This window comes from Spodoptera frugiperda, chromosome 4 (genome assembly GCF_023101765.2).
Source record: "Spodoptera frugiperda isolate SF20-4 chromosome 4, AGI-APGP_CSIRO_Sfru_2.0, whole genome shotgun sequence".
In the NCBI taxonomy this organism is placed as follows: domain Eukaryota; kingdom Metazoa; phylum Arthropoda; class Insecta; order Lepidoptera; family Noctuidae; genus Spodoptera; species Spodoptera frugiperda.
Window position 1 is genome coordinate 8447348 of NC_064215.1, and position 21674 is coordinate 8469021.

Here is a 21674-nt window from a genome sequence, read left to right on the forward strand (position 1 = left end):
TATTGGACACCTAAAAATACAACACAATACACGACAAATTGTACTATAAATACAATTTCAAACTGGGATTGGGCATAGGAAAATATTTATCATCTTTTATTTAAAATTAATGTCCAATCAGTATGAGCCTATGAGAAAATTTTACCTTATAGTCACGAGACTGATTTCAAACCATATTATTATTAGATATATTGAAAATCAAATGTAGGTATGACAGCCAATATTTCATACAGGCGTAAATTAGTACATAAATAATATTTATAGCTACGCCAGGTCAGTTAAGCACGTAATTCACACAATTAAATTACCAGATGACAATATTACATCAACCAACTATTATTACTGCGTTAATTTATTAATTAAGTAATCCTATACATGTCACGTTATGAAATTTATTTACTGTTTACGAAATATTCAGATACTGTTAATATTGCGTACGTTTTTAATGAGGACGTATGACTTATCCGGGGCAGGTCTTTTAGAGGACCCGGTGCTCCTTATAGGTGCTGAGGTACCGGAGTGGTTTCAGTGAGGTAAGAATCCCACACTCACTAGTCTTTTTCCTCAAAAAAAATAGGTGCCTTTTGAAAGTTTCCCCTGTCGTCAACGAGTTGTAAGATTATTTAGACACTTCTGGTAAACGGTGAAGTAAAACAAAACCATCGTGAGAAAACCTGGGCTTATAATTTCTAATTATGAGTTTGAAATCGCCAATCCGCGTTGAGCAAGCATGGTGATTAAAGCTCAAATCTTCTTCTTGTGAATAAACGCCTTGATCAGCAATGGCCACGTATAAGCTGATGATGTATTGACCAAATACTACACTAAGCGCAAAATATTAAGATATGTTTTCACCTCTTTTAAGGTGTGAAAATCATCTAATGACTTCTCCGGCCTTGGGCGAAGCGAGAGGAGCGTCAGACTCTTACTTACTAAAAACCACCCCGTTCCTACTCTTGCTTTTAGGGCCGGAGCCGCAGTAAACCCGGTAAACCTACCTGCTTGTTTAGCTACCCCTTGTAGGGTTGTTGTAGGGCAAAAATACTCACAATTTAATACCGTTAATTAAATGTCATGGTGGAACTCCGTTCTTAACGTGTGTAATTGTTAATTGAATGTTAGCTTCGCTGGATATACAAGGCTTCAATATCGATGCTCGTAATTATACTGGAAAATTGAATCGTTCAATGTAGTTCGATATTGAAATTGGTAGGGGAGTGTTTACCTTGGGCGTGATTTACAGGTTGCATTATATTGTGTTTAGTTGTTAATTATTATAAATTATTATAAATACATTATTGAGCCAATTATTTATGGATTTTTATAAACAGATTCATTTAGCTTGAACTGTTTATTTGGGTCAAATTTAGTTATTTTCATTTAACCCTTTCCTGACGTCTGAACGGTCTGATATTTGGTACACCCTCTTAATCTTGATAAGCATACAATATATAAGCCATACATTAAAACTGTTACATCAAAATATTCTTATGTATGGTTTGTCTACTATTTATCTATTGATCAATAGATTGGCTTCTGGCTCTCCTTTACTTAAGAAGGTTTGTTGAAGGTAATCTTTGTACCGTTTGGCAAATCGCAATTTTAAACTGCTGCTGCTCGCTCTTTGTCAAACCTCAAATATCCTTATGTCTATCTAGGTTAGGTAGAGAAGAGAAGGTGACAAAAGGACTATTTTTTGCATTGCTAACTATTTGACAAAGATGATATTTATAACAATTACTTTTGTTTAGCAATATGGAAATATTTTTTCTTGACAAAATTTGGTTGCCCAAAGAAATAAGTATTTACTTTTCAACCGCTATGTTTTGAACACTAGGTACATATTGTAAATAATAAAGTCGAATCATATCAGGCATAGTGCCAGACTTTTTTGAGAATGACAATGACATCTCATGGCGCCTAGTCATAATTATGTAAAAGAACACGTGTTTGCTTCAAGATGAATTTGGCAATGGTCTGAATAATTAGCAATTATTTAAACTATACTTTAGATAGCTTTAAAAATAAAGGCGAGATACGCCTGTTTTTTTGTCCGTTAGCAATAACTCAAAAGCTATTAAAATGTCATTACAGTTTAGAACTAAAAATAAAGTATTTGAGAAAGGTGTAAGAAACTAATGTAGGAGGATTTGAGTACCGAAAGCAAAGCAGTAAGTTATACATATACAGTGAAACCTCGTTAAGTGAGACAGCCAAGGGACCTTCAAATTGGTATCACTTATAGAGGTATTCCACTAACCCAGTGTCTCAGATAAGCAGGTATAAATGAATTGTTGACATTAGATAATCATTTCTATTACGACGCACTAAAGGTCGTAACAGATCAAATTTCTATCACATGCATTTGTATAAACAATAAACGGGTTATTTCACATAAAGAGGTAACAATGATGATTCTTAAATAAAACAATGTGTTATGTGCACATTATAAATGAATAAGAATAAGTAAATCAACAAACAAAATGATGTGGTCTCAGTTACTGAGGTTTATGCATTAAAATTCACTTGCTGTCTCATTTATAGAGGTAACGAAGATGATAAATCGAAAGAACGAATCCCAGATATAGAGGGTTGTTTGTCCCACTAATAGAGGTAATTCAGTGCCAATGGGTAGGGACCTCAGTATGAATTCCATTTGTGGAGGTTTCTCACTTATCCAGGTCCCACTTAACCAAGTTTCACTGTACGGACATACCTACACATGTATATCTTACTGTAAGGTATGTAGTTGCTGTACTTAAGCAGTAAGGCATATATGTAGTAAAAAAATAATAATAGAACGTAGTTGACATTAGATAATCATTTTTATTACGACGCACTAAAGGACATGACGGATCAAATTTCTATCACATGCATTTGTATAAACAATGAATGTTTTGATTTACTAACCTAAAGACTCTTATAACAATGCGATGACGTATCGAGGAAGTAAATGCATCTGATTACTCATTATTGTTATTTGATCACTTAACACTATCAACACTACGTCGCGTGAGAAGAATATCTCAAATCAACTAAAGATCAGAACATGTTTATTACCAACAAGTCCATATTGGAAACTTCCACATGGTTGCCTAACGTGAGCAAGTCAATTTGTCATACAAAACAGCGGGAAGCCAGTACGGAGGTAATTTATATCCACCAGTTAGTTTAACTATGTAGACTGTTTCCTAATATCTTGAAGAACGTGTTTTAATGGCTTAAGGAAAACATATTTTTATGAATAGGTTGCCAGCAGTACATGTCCGATAATATGGATGTTCAAAGGAACACAGCAATTATTCGGAAGTGCAAATTAGGCTTTTATTTTAAAGACATACAAGTTCACAAACACACGACACCCAGGCCCGCAACAACAATTTGTGGATCACACTAAAAGTAACACATCGCACGGCAGCTAGTTGCCCAGCCACCACGCCAACCGTGCAGTTAATGTCATGTCAATAAAAGCGTAAAATAAACAACATCAACACTACGTCGCGTGAGAAAATATCTCAAATCAACTAAATCATCAGAACATGTTTATTTACCAACAAGTCCATGGAAACTTCCACATTATTGCACTAACGTGAGCAAGTCAATTTGTCATACAAAACAGCGGGAAGCCAGTACGGAGGTAATTTATATCGTTAGCAGTTAGTTTTAACTATGTAGTACTGTTTCCTAATATCTTGAAGAACGTGTTTTAATGGCTGATGTAAAGGTTATATTATGAATGGAAAGGAAAGATGATGGTTGAAGAAAATGTAATGTATTTTGTAGCTTGGCTGATCAGAGCCATTTGCAATCGTCATTCACATTGCAACGTTAGGTCTTTTATCCCCGAAGAGGTAGGCAGAGATGCACATTACGGCACGTAATGCCACTATACAATGTATACCCACTTTTCACAAGTTGTGTTATAATTCCCATTTAATAGGGGGTGAGCCTATTGCCTTATACTGGGCTATCCACTACACAATTCTAGACTTCGTGCTACTGCTGAGAAATTTTCGAAAAACCGAAAAAAACCCAGTAATACTTTACCCGACTCGGGAATCGAACCCGAGACCCCTTGTTAGGCAGTCACACTAGCGACGTAGACCACACTAACGAGGCAGTCCCATCTCATATTCACCATTTAGTTCCAAATTAAATTAAAGAGTAGTTTTTAGGTAATTACGTAAGCGACGTATTGTTTTGGTCTAGATCGGGGTATTTCCATGTTCAAAAAAACTTATCTTAATACCTATTTAAAATGTTTTATTTATGCATCGAACTAATAATATTTAAGCCAAGCTGGTTATGAGCTATCGGCTATGTTGACCTATGACACTTTCAGATTGTATTAAAGACAACGACCCGCGTGATTCGATTTAAATATTTTTTTTTACATTCATAACTAGTAATTGCCTAATTATTATGTGTAAAATAATCCAAATGCAATTGCAAAGATGGCAGATTTTAGTTCTTTCTCCAAGTTAGGGAAATTAGAGTTAAAACTAAAAAAAAAAACAAGGTGAAACAAAGTTTGCGGGATCTACTAGTATTAATTATGTTTGTCAGTATTTTTGTGCAAAATATTAAATATAGTATTTAAAATATAGATGATTCCAATTGAAACTATAAACTTTCCTCCTATATTGAATAATCAATAAAATTACAATTATTTATCGTAAATAATTTAATCATTTCAAATAACAATCTATTTAAAATATAGTCATGTTTGTATTAATAATTTACACCGTGTAAAGGGAAATTATACTTTTATAAATTGTATTATCAGTTATTTTACCTATTATTATTCTGAATTAGACATATGTATACTATTTTATTTTGAACATCTCTACTTTATAAGTCATTTATACATATAAAATAATAACAAACAAAAGATTTAAAGAAATTATTGTCAAACTAAATTCTGCCAGCGGCTTCGCCCGCTTTCACGTGGGATAGAATTCTAGTGAAAAATGTCACCCAAGTCAGCTTATACGTAGTCTGTAAACCAAATTCATCCAAATCCGTTCAGTAGGTAGTTTCAGCGTAATTGATAGACAAACATCCAAACAAACAAACTTTTACATAGATTATAATATTAGTGTGATAGTGTAATATAATAGTGTAATAAACAGCACGAAATTTGGAAGTAGATGATACGTATTAATACATTACTTTGTTCTAATTCTGTTTAAAAAAACAGTTGCTGGAATAAACGAATGTTCCTTGTTAAGTCTGTCAACAAGGGAAATAAATCTGCGCGTGAGTTGTATGTCTATTCAACATTTACAATAATACACACTTACACGCTTCGGTCGCGAAAAATCTAAATTTAAACCATAACGTATTGTGTTTATAGACTGCCATAGTATTTATAACATTAATAAATCATAGAAAATGAAGTGAATTTTAAAAATACATTGAAAAGTATTTTAGACGAAAATCGAAAAGATATGAAAATGAAAACCGTCTCCTTTTTTAAAAGTCGGTTGATTAATAAAATAAACACTATGTGTTAAGTAAATTACTTAACTATTTACTGAATACAAGTGATAAAATAACATCAATAATTCTGTAGAAGTGTTATATATAAATAACGTGTATTAACTGAATGAAAAATAAATGTAAATGAATTAATGAAATTAAATTAATAAATGTAAATGAAATATAACATAACCAAGTGTTACTTTAACCATCCCTACCAGGAAATAAAAAACATGATATATCTAATGTTACATTTTTTACGTCAGAATGTAATATCTATTAATCTGTCGGCTTGTTTGTTCAATAAAGAATCAGATTACTAATACATTTTTCTTAACCATTATCTTGGTGTGTGGGCCATGTTCCAATTTATACAAGATGACGTGTTTCGGAACTTTTAGTTTAGTTAGTAAAAATAACTTCGTTTAATAAATTTAAATAAAGGAGACATTAATATAGTGACGTGCCTTTCCTACTATTTATACTAATTATTGTTACATGTTTGCGTTTATTTTAGTTAGATTTTGTGATATTTATCATTTATGTTTTCCTTTTTTTATTCGTACCGGTGATTGATTTTACTTTAGTGTTTGTATGACGATCGAATGCTTGGTTTTGTGTTTGATCCATCATAATCCACTGCTGGACTACGGGCCTTCTGTATGTAAAATTGGGGCTCTGGTAACCTCACTCACACAATGAAACACGCAAGCTTTGTCTCACGTCGGTATTCTGTATCACTTGAATTCTTGGAGATTTTTGTACACTTAAATACTTAAACAGGTAAATACAAGGTATAAGATAGTGCAATTTTAATTAATTACGCACATTTATGTAATATTTTACCGTATCATTCGTACCTAGAGGAAATAATGATTTAATAAACACTATTTGTAACTGTGCCTTAAGTACTAAAATTAAATTTTAAGGATAACGTATTAGGAAATAATTTTAGCTGTGCCTAAACTACTTAAATTTTTGTAAGGTGTTGAATAGTGTTATTGGCTTGTACCGTTCTATTCAAATAAATAAATAAATTAAATTTAATTGTAAGGAAAACGTTTACTATTAGAAACAAGATATATTTTTATTTCAAAAATCAATTAATAAAAATAAGAAATAAATTATTTATATATAATTCTATGTCTTAGTTACACTACTACGGTTCATGTTATTGTTTTAATTTTCGAAAAAAGTAAATAATAGTTATTATATCAATATAATATAGTACAAAGAAAATGCTCTAGTACGGTAGTATAATAATTCTATGTCGATCGTTACACGACTTCGGTTCATGTTATTGTTTTAATTGCATGTAAATAAATAGTAAAAAGGTTGATGAAAATAATATCAATATATTATTGTTGGATGTATATCCAAGTATTCGATAGATGGCGTTGGGATCGAAATATCGCGCTATGGCTTCGTTACATTCATTTGGTTGGGTAAGGAGCTTCGGTACTATTGTAGCCTAGTATTATCAGTCGTATTTATTATTTGTCCGTAGTGGCTCCTGCTGTTTCGTATATTCTAAATGGTTTCATGTCAATTAATAAGTTTACTGGTTTTTTGGTTAAACTATAGGTTCAGTTTGAATCGAATTAGTAGTTACTGTAGTTAGTATAAAATTGTAAGTCTAATTTTTTTTTAATTAGATTAGATTTTCGTTTCTCTTAAATTATTTAGTTTAAGCTTGGTTATTATAGCATAGAGGATAGGTTGTAATTGGTTATAAATTGTAATTCGTAGCTTTCTTTAGTTTTAAGTTAGTTGAAGTCCGTTTTTAAAATTTCATGCCCTAAGTGAGTAAACATCTATTAAATTCAAACGCAGAGCTCATTATGTTGGAAGTTCCCTGGAATATCTTCCACATCTCATTTTTGAAGAGATCCCGCGAGATCGGGAACTATGTGGTTAAAACCAAAAATTTGCCGGAAGTCACTATTCCACGCGAACGAAGTCGCGGGCAAAAGCTATGATTTAATAAACACTATTTGTAACTGTGCTATACTAAAATACAATTTTAAGGAAACCGTATTAGGAAATAATTTAAGAAATAATAAAATTGTAGCTGTGCCATAAGTACTAAAATAATTTTGTAAGGAAAACGTTTATTATAAGGAACAAGAATTTACCCAATATTAATTATTGTTCTACTATATGTAACTGCTTAGTAAACTAATACGTCCTTTGTTGAAAATGTTCATAATTATTATTGTTGGATATAGTATTGAGTAGTTACCTATAATAATTTGTATTGATTGATTTATTGTTAGCATGTAATACGTCCTTGATGAAAATATTCATATATTGTTGGATATATATACAGTGTTCTGAAATTATCTGCCACGGCTTTAATGGAAGGTAGTGTTGTATTTGAAGATTACTATAGTGCAGTAATTTTATACCCCAGATCACTTTATTCAATTTGGGAACATATAAAAGAAAAATAAACATTGACTCTTCATTGCATAAAGTAGTTTACAAATACACACGATGACAGTGACAGTGAAAAAGATAGCTCTTTCATAACAAACTCAAACGTAGAATTTTGTGTATGAAAAAAAATATATATATTATATTATTTGCTATTGTAATCTTCCAACCTAACACCATCTCCCATTAAAGCCTTGGCAGATAATTTTAAAACACTTAATATACCCGTATATTATTGAGTACCTATAATAATTTGTATTGATCGATTTATTTATTACATGGGAAGAGACCTTGGATTGGAATATTTGTATGTTACATACTGACTCATGTATTAGACATACTTCTTCCGGTCCAGAGCTGTGGACTACCCAGCGGGTTTACCGGGACTCCGGCTCGAGCACAGCACAGGGTGGTTTTTAGTCAGTAAGAGTCTGACATTCTCTCTCGCCTCGCCCAAGGTTTAAAATACAGACTTCTTATAGGGAAAAAATTTGAATATAAAATTATGAAAATCAAATTTTATGTTGTACCTAACTATCATGTGTATGTCAACTTGTATTTTTGTAAACGCTCTCACAACACAGGAGAAAATCCGAGCGCGAGGCAACGATTTAAAAAAAATGTAAATACTAGGCAATGCAAGGACAACTCGTTTTCAGGAATTTCATCAATCAGGAAAAAAACTAAATTAGAATACTACACGTTGAACATTAATCTGCAACTCCTTAATTATGAGCTCACGATAATACACCCGAAGACTAATACAAAAGGTCCACACGACACAAAAAACAACAATGTACAAGACTTTAAAAAGAAACAGATAGATGCTTATTTTTTGGTTTTGTCATGCATTTGAATGAATAGCTTGGATTATAAGGAGGTATAAAAAGATCTATGGTAGTGGGCCCGCATGTTCTTTTTATTTTCAAAAACTGACTGGTTTGATTTAAATATTAAATAATTTGAGGGGTTTTTTTGACCCTACAGGATAATTTTGACTCAAACTTTCAGAGCCCTGAAAAACTAATAAATGCTTTGTTTTAGATTCGTATTGGTTAGGGAATTTAGATCAAAAAGAGATCAGACTCCAGCAGGCCAAAATAACCCGGACTTACCAAAATCCAGTGGCTCAAAACCAGTATGGTTCATTGTTATTACTATAAAATGTTCTTTGTAACTCGTTCTGTAAATCACTAAACTGAAGAAGATAGAATAGAAGTCTAGATAGCAAAATACAAATAAGGTTTATTTTTATTATAAATTTTTACATAACATTATAATTGTCAAAATGTGCTTCAAAACTAAACTATCGGTGTTACTAAAAATAAAATTTTAATATAAACAGGTAAACCTTCTGATTTTATTTATAAGTATCTATTATCACTACCAATACTTATCAATTTGATAATATAAAGAGATTAGTATTAAAATCATTTGACCTAATTCTAATTAACAAAAAAAAAAACAAATATCATATCACAAAAGTATAATTGTTTTTATAACAAAACTGTAATCATAACCTATATTTAAACATTTGAACGGAGTAGACCTTCTGCACGATTTTGTTATCACACTGAACTTTGGCGCAGGCGCTAACAGCTAAGCCAGTCAAACTTCCCGCGTCGACGCGAATACATGCGTATGCGCTCCAATGTGCGAATAATTCGAAAATACGATGTTTTCATATGAAAAAATGTGAAACAAAGTTTTTATAAAAATTAAATTTAAATCGGTGATGGTGATTATGTTAATTTTAAATTAGTGTTGTGTTGGTTTTATTTAATTTAAGTGCATATTCGGATTTTTATAAGTCAACATGAAAATTATTTTGTGAGTATTTTTTTCCTATTATTTTGTTATTGGTTCGCGATTTAGATTTGTCATGAAACTCGTTTTACCAGACGATTGTAATTTATTGACTTATTTCTATATGACTTTTATTTTTCGTAAACTTTTTTATATATTTTGTATAATATTACCTAATACATTAAAATAATATATGAATTTTAAAATACAACCTTATACGCTATTAATATTACATATAGATTTAAAAATGTCATCGTTTATTCTAAATTATTTTTCAAAATCTTGCATAGAAACAGCACCTCAAAATACACACAACTTAAATACCTAATAATATCAGATAAAAATGTGACACAAACGTAACACACATTTTATAAAAATCGTTATAATAATTTAAAACGCTATTTGCACGTACGAATAATAACATTGACGTATGAATATAGTTCAGGAGTACCTTTTTAGGACATCAGTCTACATTGCCTAAATAATATGGAGTTTAGAACTACTAAAATCTACCATAAAATATAAACAATGGATACATACAATGCCCCTAAAATGAATATAAAGGGGGTCAGATATTTAAGTACAAAAAAAAAGTTAAATATTGCTTCTATTGCTATTCCTATTTTTGTTTTATTCGACTGTAGATAGAGTATTGTTATCTTATACTGTTTTTGAAAACAGTAAAAATCAGCACTGCATTTTACTTTTCTCTCCAAACGTCATTGAAATAGAAAAACCTTATTTGTTATCTATCTTAGTTCCGATATTTACCAAAATTAGTCTAGCAATTTAGGATGACAAGCGCAACAAATCAATCTAAGACTGGTAATATTACTCATCAAAGATAATATTATGCTTAATTAATTAAACAAATGCCATTAAAACTCGTGTAGAGATTTTATCACCAAAAATCCGGTAGTCAGTAGTGTTACCAGTTAATTTATTTGATCAATGATTAATTTACGACCTTAAACAATTAAATTAATAAGGTCTAATTTTTATTACAACATGGGTTCACTTCAACAAACATATATTACGTAAAAATATAGTAAAACTATGACGACAAAATATAAAGATTGTTTGATGTTAAAAAGTATAAGAGATCTTACTAAATTTATTTTGTGATGAATATCATAAAACATTACAATAAGTTACACTCTACACCATACTCACGCAACTGTTTAGAATACTTCGACTAGTTTCGAGCCACAATAAGGACTCATAATCACAAGTAACATACGCGACAACCGACGCAGATTGAAACTAATCGAGAAAGCACTTCGAATTTAGTGACTAATTAACTTACTTAGAATATGTCAGCGTGACGACGTGAAAAATTAGCAAAATTTTCGCACAAAAAATTGTCAGCCAGTTGAATCTGGCTAAGACTTAGTGGCGACCCTAACCCAGTTGGTAAAAAGCCAGGAGAACAAAAACATTCTAGAATAATAGTTGCTAAGCCAAAATTTCTTCCTTTCTAGCCAAAAAATATAAGATCTATTCTTAGGTATGATCTAAGTAATGATGTACAGAAAGAACGTAATTGTCATGTACGTGGAAAATTTTGGTAATCACTCATTTTTCATATTCGAGTGTTTTTCTCGCGAAAATTATTATTATTATGAGGCCATTTCTACTCTTTGTTAATCCTTGTCAGAATAATACAAATGTGTTAAACGTAATGTAGTTTGTATTGTGAAGTATGTTATAATAATAAACTTGCAGTTTTTGACTGTATTTCTCATTACATTTTGGCCACAATAGGATGGATGATAATTTTTTTATTTTAATGCCCGTCTTGTAGATTATTTTAAAATATTAGATACGTATTTTTTTTACTTAGGGAAACAAATACTTTCGAAGATATACGGTATTGATTTAAAATGACGTATTTTATTCCCACTCCTAAACTTTGATTCATTTTATTTAAGTATTGTTATTTTATATGACAAAATAAAATATTTGTTTCTAATATTATTCATTAGCTAACTGACGAACTAAATAGATTTTTAAATTCTTTTTACTTCATTATAATCCCTATTGCAGATTTACAAATAATATTTTGTTTGAACGACGTATCAAGACCGAGACCTTTTGCAGATACTAGATCCGCAGTAAAGAGGCAGTCAGACATAACATATTTTTTACTGATAATATTATGTATGTAATGTACACTATGTATCGTATATACATATAAAGAAAAGATAACTCTTCATAAAGTTTACATTTCGCGTGGCCATGAACATGACCGATAGATCGTAAATATAAATAAACAGTGACTCATTAAACATTATTGTAATTCATGACCGAATAAAAATCCACTCCATTCAGTTACAACATCAATTTTATTTATGTCGAACTATAATTGGATGAAAACTATTTTTTTAAGCGTTGCCTATTAGAATTTTCTCAATGGTCGTGGGTGCATTGCACCCAGTGCATCTAGACCCGTAACAACAATCTGTGGATCATACAAAGAGTTATTCTGTGCGGGAATCGAACCCGGGACATGTTGTACGGCAGCCAGTTGCCCAGCCATCGCGCCAACTGTGCAGTCGAAATAAACTAAATGGATGCACTTTGTGATTGACACTGAACTTTCTTTCTCGTGTACTGTACACAATTTTATTCCGCTTCCTCATTGTTCTCGCCAAATAATCGATATAAATGCATAACAAAACAAATAAATCGATTTGCATTCAATACTAATTACCATTCACGAACACAAAGCACAATTATAATATTTGCATAAAGAGCATATTATGAATTTATAGGCCATATGCTTGTTACATTTTAGGGATGCAAGTCGCGTATTGCAATTTATATTTTAAATTGAGAGCAGTAATATAACTTTTCTAGTAAATTGAATTTTCTCGTCACAATTAAATTGGAAGTCAATGTGTTGTAATTATTTGCTATGTTTTAATTAAAATGGACTTTAATAACCAAATTAAAAGTTCTCATATCATAAAAGAAATGATCAGTTAAACAAATTATTACATTGGGGTTATATTTCCTTGGCAAAACAATAACAGGTTTATTACATACATTCATTTTATATGTTTAATTTACTAATTTTAATTTTAGTTCACGTTAACTTACGAATATTCATACTCAACTAAGGTTTTCTTTTTTAATTTTAACTTTTTTATTATACGTTATTTTAGTTTTATCAACTGGTGATGACTCAAGATAATACAGTGCTTGTACCTCCCACCTAAGGGGATCATGGTGACGCATTTTCATTTATATATCGGACACTTTATTTACATGAAACTTTGCCAAAATTTTCTTCGAAAGCTAAACTAAAACTGTTTGTATTACATTAAAATCCGGTAAAGTTACGTGACAATATGCAATAGAAGGCTTAACGTTAAGCCGGACATACGAGCTTCAAGTTCATTGAACCTGTTATTATCTTAAACAGACGACTATTTTGGTTTTCCACTTGAGTATATTTAATTTTAATGATGACAAATTTTTTGGTAATTTGAGTAGGTAATATCTGGCTGCTAAATTGTTGCATGTTAAAGGTTTCTTGGTCAGATTAGAAGAATCATATAATTTACTTTTATATAATATCCATTTAAAAATATAGAATACAATGGACAATCCTATTGTTTTGGGTAACTTCTTCGAGCCTATTTTTATACCACGACAAGTGACAAGAAAGCTCACGCTTGCTACACTTGGGGCATTACATGTGATTTATCGACCCTTAAGTAACCTATTTACACTAAACCTACAACATTACCTAAACACATTCCTGGAAAATGTAGGTATTGCTCTATAAACATGTTCCTAAATAATCGGTGAAAAAGGTGTATATATAGATTACTTTATTCAAAAGATCAAATGATCACTTTAAGCAGCTAATAATATCCCAATTCGCTTTGGTAATATTATTTATCAAAACCACTCTCAGGCAGTGTGTTTTAAAAAATCAAAGCCACAAAGAAGTGCCCTCGAACGAGTTTCTTTAGTCCCGAAATGGGCAATTTCAGCAGATTTTTTATTACCCTTATAGCCGATGCTCGTTGACGAAATTTTAAAGGACGTAAACGAAAACCCGTAAGTCTTTAGAGTTTTTAAATCGCTTTCCCTGACTTGCTTGACTCGTAAAATCCAAATTTAACTATTATGTCTCAGGCTCTGAATAAAACGTATCATTTGTTTTGTATTAAATTGTTCTGGCTGACATAGGAGTAGTTAAAGTTTATGACAGCATATGTTTTATGGCAGAAATAATTGTGGAGGTCTAAGATGATTGTTCCAACTTCATTCTGCTGTTATTGCTCCTTAAATTGTTGTAAGTAACGTGCCCCCAAGTGGCTATTGAATGTTGAATTTCATTTTAGTTGTTTTGGAATAAATATGTTTTTATTTTTCACTGTCCAGTATTAATTTTTTGGTGGATTTAGTTTATCTATTTATTTATGTATTTAATCTTCATCATAAAAGTGATAGTGAATGGCGGACTTAATGCCTTAGAGGCATTCTCTGTCAACCATAGGGTAGTGCAGAAAAATTAAGCGGTTGATGCGAAGCCAGGACACAGTCACAAAAGAATAAATATATGAATACAATATACAATACATTATATTAGTTTATGTTTATACATTAGTTCTGATCCATTATTTGGATTGGTTTTTACTTGATATTTTTATCTATTTTTTTGTTATAAGTTTAAGCGTGTCTACCGAATACAGTAAGATCGTCTCCTAATGAAGATTCAAATCATAACCACCCAATGGCTACAGATTACTAGACACATAAGATAATCTAGTAATTCTACAGAATGATATCTTATTATTACATGATAAACGAGACAGGCCAACGACTTTGACATCAAAATTCCCAACTGACTATTTAGTTTAAGAACAACCATATGGGATGCCTTAGTTTATTGCTAGTCTCATTCTCATAATATTGTAGAAGATCTAATGACATTTTATTACAAGGACAGTAAGAGATACCATTTCACAGACTAAAATTTTACAAGAATTTTGCTTTGTCATCAGATTGTAAAATTCGTTTCAAAGTTGTGAGGGAATTCTTAAAATAAGTATTTGGTCATGCGTAGAGAGACTGTTAAAGTAGATACAATGTAATGAGTCAAGCTCTGTACTATGTGTTGCGTACAGAGAATCATAAAATCTTTAATACATATATAATTATGTACCTGTGTTGAGTTTGTGAGTTTATGTGTTTGTATGTGGTTGAGTAACAAACATGTTTGTTACACGATCACGTCAAAACGTCTGAAGAGGTGGGAATGAAATTTGAAACAAGAGTAGATTATGGTCGGGAATAACACATAGGATACTTTTCATCCCACGGAAAGTGGGGGAGCGGACAAAGCCGCTGGCAGAAGCTAGTAATCAGATAATGGTAATTAAATTAGCTATAATTTTTATATGAGTATGAACAATGTAACTCCAATTGCCCTTTACTCTACCAAGCAGTGTGTCTCAACTAGTTTTTCTCGTATCGCTGAACATTTTCAATACCTATCGTTCGTGTTGACACTTATGAATGTAACCTATATGAGACGTGCCTAAGCCTAGCCTGGGAACATCATCTTTGCAGGAAATTGTGGCGACACTAAATCCAGATGAGATTCTATTTAGATCTAATTTAGGAATCTTTTTAACGTGATTTTAGCTTTAAATTGAACAGGCTATCTATTTTGTCGACAATTTCGTAGCTGTCACGAACAAGAGTAAAAAAATATGACGTCATGATATACCAACGCTATATAACTATTATAAAAAAAAAAACAACGAAAATCACCTTATTACGCTTCGCCTGACTTTGGAATCGGCCACGAGACCCATCACTTGTCCCCACTTATAATTGCTCAATGAAAAAGACTGTTTAAAAATCACACCATTAAATTAATAAAACTTAAACACAATTGGCACTAACTCTCTATCTTTCTTACAACAAAATTTGCAAACCAAATTACACGAACAAAATGAACAAGGAATTAAATAGCAACCAGTATTTAACACAGCAAGGGATCTGAGTAACATAAATCTGTTCGTGTTCAGTACAGATAACAATGGCTTCAATATTAAATGTCCAGTACATCAGCGCCCACGGATGCCTTTAACCTGTTCCTATAGGACTAACTCTCATTGGAGTTGTGTAAGTGATAAAGTAAGGTATAGGATTGTTCGTGGGCTCATTATAATGTAATGTTGGATTTAATAAAGTGACTGTTTTGGTTTGTTTGGTCGGTTCCAATAGTAGAGCATCGTGTACATTATAGGTTTTTTTATGGAATACGGGGCAAAACAGTAGGCGGATCACCTGATAGTAACTGATCAGTGCCGCAGAAGGACGTCAACACCAGAGGAGGAAGGTGCGTTGTCAGCCTTATAAAAAGGAATAAGGTCTTTTCCTGAAGTTTTGAAGATCGTATCGGTTTAAAACTATCACTGACGATAATCTAGTTCTTGTAAAAGAACATGTCCAACCGGCTTCTTCTATTTAATGATTTTCACCAAAGTGTTTAGTAAAGAGTTATACAATAGTGCTTGCAGCTGATGAAAAATAGCTTATTTAATCTGATTAAAGCTGAAATCTTCTCCTCTTTTAGAAGACCTCACTATTAATCATTTTTCATCGTACCTTAAATCTGCACCCAAAATAATTTAACTAAAAATCCCTTTTACAACCTCACATACACCAGTAACATCACTGGAAATTCCTGCAAACGAGAATCACAGTCACAGTGCTACTTCATGAATTCAATCTCTATCATACAAAGTTATTGGATAGCTAGCTTTAAACTTGTCCGGAGAGGACTGCATTATCCACAAATCGTCTTCCAATATGTAGATGCCCATTGATGCGGCAAAGCTCAGGTGTCAATAAATTCAGAACGTATGAAGTGAAATTTTAATATTCGTACGAATCTAAGCGTTCTAAGAAACTTATTCCTTTCAAAGTATGAATTGAATGTAAGTGTCCTACCATATACAGTTGCTTGCGTCTTTGATACTAGAAGAATGGATAATGTTCTTAATAATAAGAAATGAAATAGTAGCACGGTATCCATCGGAGACAAACATTATACAAAAGTCGCTCACGACTGCTTTGTTGCTGATTGGCCACACACGGTGTGATCGAGCGAATGCTAAGAATATTTCCTAAAAAATAATAATAATAATAATTCCTTGATTTAGATAAAGCCAGATAAAGTGAAGGTCAAATCATTTCTTCCAATTAAACCATAAATATGTACTTTTGAAATGTCAACAAATAAAGACATAAATCTGACAGTCTGTAATAGTCTGTCAGTCTGTCAGTCTGTCGGTCAGTGAAGCTAGGTGCTCGTTTTAAAGTGTAGCTTCGATTGGAGAAGAACGAGCAAGAAACTCCATTCGATGAAGCAATATTATAATTATGTAAATTAAAATATTAAGTCATCAAAAAATTATCTATAATTCATAAATAAATCCGCGAAGAAATGTGTTGGGCTTGGCAATTCACCGTAAAACTGGTTTTGATATGATTGTGTTAATTGTGTGACAGTAAGAGCTTCGTGTGTTATCAATTAGAGCCCCATAAACACACATTCACAAACAGTTACATAGAATACAATGTTGTTAATATGCCTATGAAGGCTATAAACTGTCGTTTTTCTTTTTATTTTGTTGTCTGGCTTCCATTTATACTCATAGTTTGGATTTTTGTTTACTAGTAAACTTTTGAAGGGTTTGTAACCAACTAACTACATGCTTGACAGTGATAGGCTAGCAACGATCTATGATCATTTGGAATCTTCAACAACGATTTCTTGCTTTCTAGAGAAGCCCACTAATAAAGTGGATCCATAATCCAGTAATTTGTGTGACTGTGATAGGTTATTGATACCTGTACTACGTCTGGGCTCAACTGTTCATATATAAAACTTCTTTTTTAAAAAAGGGAACCATCTTCTTTACTGCCCACATTTTTGTCAAGTTAGGCAAGTCAATAATAATCCCTAAAACCTTTACCTAAATCTGAAAAATACGATACAGAACAGCGCATCCAAATTGGTTCAATCAAACGCAACATAATTGCGCACATACATACATGCATACAAGTCAAACTTAGAACATTCTTTTTTGAAATTGGTTGAAAATATTTTACTTTGGAAATTATTATAAGAACCCACACACCTTGATTCAAAAGCATGTCACAATATTTATATTAAGTATCTAAACATGTACTATTATTTATTGGCGATTCACTCGAACATCGTACAAACTTTGAACTTAACCGACCTGTGTGGAAATGTCGTAGGAGTTACACAGGTGGCTAGAATTTAAATCCGTTTATTCAAATGAAGCTTACTATCAAATCTTTTGAGGATTTATTAATTTTGACTATTTATTTAGCTATCTTCAATCTGCGAATCTATACTAATATTATAAAGCTGAAGAGTTTGTTTGTTTGAACGCGCTAATCTCAGGAACTACTGGTCCGATTTGAATAATTCTTTTTGTGTTGGATAGCGCATTTATCGAGGAAGGCTATAGGCTATAAAACATCACGTAATTAATAGGAACCGAGCAGAGCGGGTGAAACCGCGCGGAAGTAGCTAGTCAAATGATAAATTCAAAGTTAAAGTCAAAGTCAAGGTCTAGTTATTTATTGCAAATAGACCGGGAAGGTAATTTTGAACGTCAAAGCAAATATTATAATATCAAATGTCTGTTTGTTGGTCAGGCATCTAGTTAAGCTATTTGCTCGTTCCAAAGTGATAAATGATACATAATACATACATATATTTCCTACATATAAGTAGAAAAGAAAGCAAGCCTTTAAGTTAACAAACATATCTTCCTTTGTTTCAATTAACAAGGGAGATTCTCTCTCGAACATAAACATTACATTCTAACTACGAAAACAACTAAAAGAAAGAAATTAGACATTCAACTTGCATATTGTTATCAAGTCTAACAGTCTACCGAAATAGATATTAAAACGCTTATCACACAAACAAACATACATACATATGTTTATATAAAAGCAAACAAGTAAAGTGTCTACTAAAAACAGGTTACTTCAGTGCGATTGCCTACAAAACTTGCTAATCGCTCATAATCGGCTAGTAAACGATTGGTTATAACACGTCATTATGTGACGACCTCCTTTTATAGATTTGTACCTTATATACGTATACATATGTATACAGATTTTATATATATTTCATTCAGCGCTATTCTGAACTGATAAGACCTTCAAACCTTCAAGAAAAGAGCGTATTCCTTTTTTAAAAGGCCGGCAACGCGCCTTTGACTCCTCTGGTGTTTTGAGTGTCTATGGACGGCGCTGATCGCTTACCATCTGGTGTTTCGTCTGCTTGTTTGCCTCCTATTCCATAAAAAAATATATTGTTAACACAGAATTTAGATAAAACAAAAGAATGATACCAACGAATCGCGCTACCTAATGAATTGATAGAAAGAAATGATGCCATGGTCATCACAGATTAGTTTAAAAATAATTATTATGTTATCGGCTTACTCACGTAACTGTTTGACGAGGAACTCAACTAGTTTCAATCCATGGTAGAGGCTCATATTCATGAGCAGCATTCCGCGATACACTACGATACAGTCACTTATAATAAAATAATTCTTTAAAAGTTGTGCAAATCTAATTACCATTTAAGCTTAGCTTCTATTCATAACATTTTGTTCAATAGTATTCAATAGAAATCTTTTATACGTATTTTTGTACTAAATAGTCAGATAATACATTAGTTTCAGATCAATCACAAACTACAGAACAACGACTTAACCGCTATTACTAGCTAATATTATGGCTTGCCATAACCATTTGAACTAAATCCTACGGTACATTATCCTCCAAATCCCTGTAGGATGCACATTGAACTGGTATCTACGGGTCATTGCGTACACGCAATCGATCCCGCGGGACCCATAACAATTCGCGAGAACAAGCAATTGATAAAAATAGATAGATATTTCTTCCTTTCGTATTCTTGAATAATATATGCATTTCGTTTCTCTACGTTTAGCAGGAATAACTAGATATTTCCCAGTTAAAAAGATAATTACGAAAGTTGAATGTATTTTTTTTTTGATCTTGACTTACTAAACTATATTTGAGAAGTTTAGTATGCTAGCTGTTATCTAAAACGGAGAGTAAAAATACGAAGAAGAATACATAGGCCTATCAAAAATCTAAAAAACCATTAAAATAGTTAAGAAATATGTATGGAAAAGCAAGATAGTCAATCTACCTATTGACACCTTTTGATAGAACTAGAGGCCTCGTGATCCGTGACCGAACACCGAAGAGTCAACAGTGCAATGTATAGTAGTGGACAGTTAAACAAACTTGCAGAAGCGTTAGAAAGTCATATCAACCAGCATACAGAACAAATATTGGCATGAATAGATGAAAACAATGGGAACATACATCTTCTAAGAACTACCGACAAACATAAAACGAGAAAAGCATTAAAAATTTCACGTCGTGTTTTAAAAAAGAAGTTTAAACCTGCCGTCCATTATTGGTGTTCGAAACTTCCTGAACAGGTTTTATTTTCGGCTTTTATTAAAACCTTTTTGGACTGCAAGCTTTATGCAAAGTCAGGGAGTCGAACAAGGTATGTTCTCCCGTAAATGGATGCAACACGGTAATGGTTACTTTTAAGATAAAAAAGTATGATTGAATATCTTGTTTAACGTGTCTTAAGATATTGTTATTACTGTATTTTGGAGTGTTTCGTCGAATACTTTGCAGGTAAACGTGCTACGTATGCGAACTCTCTCAATTCTGTACTTAATGTGAATGAAATTTGAAGTGTATTTTTTGTTTACTGTTCGACTAATTGATTCATTATCAATAACTGAAGATTTTTAGGTCAAAAGAAAATATTTTAGCCACTAATTAACTATCTAATTCCTATCAAAAACTAGAACTAGTACAACAAAGATAGGTCTACGAATCTACTAGAAAAAATGGCGTAACTATGAACCAAAGAAATCAAAGGCCGATAGGCATTCCAAGTAGGTAGTAATATCAACGTTATCAGTCACGATAATCACAGGTCAATGACTCCATATGACGACTTTGTCCCAGATATTAGCCACGAAAATGTTCTTTATCTGATTAATCGTCTGACATTATTACAATGAGTAAATACAAACAATGAATGAGTAAAACTATCGTCACGTTTTGTATGTTGAAAATAGATCATTGTTGCTAATGAAAATTTGTTATGCAAGTTTTAGTCGAAGACATTGATTTACTGGTAGTGTCTAGTCTTTTATCTAGTGAGTAGAGTCAAATACCTGAGACAAAAGTGTTAAACGATGGCATGGAACTATTATGACTCAAAGGTTATTCAACTGGTGAAGTTAATGCTGGAAAAAGAATTCTAGAAATGAGACATTTAATACATGTAACTGATGAAACTGCTTGACCAGCGTATAAAGATATTAATCATACTGAAAGAATTTTTATACACCTGGCAATTGGACATATCACTAATATTATGAATGCTAAATGATTGTGAAGATGTTTGTTTATCAATCATGGTGATACTACTGAACGGATTTTGATCAAATTTAGTGAAAGGATACTTTTTATCCCAGAAGAACGCGGCGAAACCGTTGGCAGAGTCTAGACTATAATTAATCTCGAAAATATATTTATGGCATTAAGACCAACAACATTACCAGCTCGCAATCCAACAAAGCCTAAATCCTGTATGTTTAAAGAATAGATAACCTGTCCAGCCAGCAACCAGTGACCTTCAAAATGATTAAGTGGCTCAAACAGCTGTAACTTAGACACGACATCTACCATTGAATATCTAAACAGGTCTACATTTGATTGTGGTGGTGTTAGATTACCACTATCTGATAATATGGTGACCGAACACGCGGATTATGCGTTTGATAGTAATGGTGCAGAAC

At 32.1% G+C, this 21674-nt stretch overlaps 1 protein-coding gene across 5 annotated transcripts in view; it reads left to right on the forward strand.

Moving 5' to 3' along the window:
- The first annotated feature begins 9523 nt into the window (after positions 1-9523).
- LOC118272604 (collagen alpha-1(XVIII) chain) overlaps positions 9524-21674 on the forward strand; it is a 92010-nt gene continuing 79859 nt past the window's right edge. For 4 of the 5 annotated variants that reach the window (XM_050707951.1, XM_050707952.1, XM_035589207.2 and 1 more), the window contains exon 1: positions 9537-9747. In XM_050707951.1, the coding sequence (XP_050563908.1) occupies positions 9734-9747 (14 nt within the window). In that variant the 5' untranslated portion in view covers positions 9537-9733. Of the gene's footprint in view, positions 9748-21674 lie in introns of all 5 variants that reach the window. The other variant, XM_035589206.2, reaches the window with a different exon arrangement.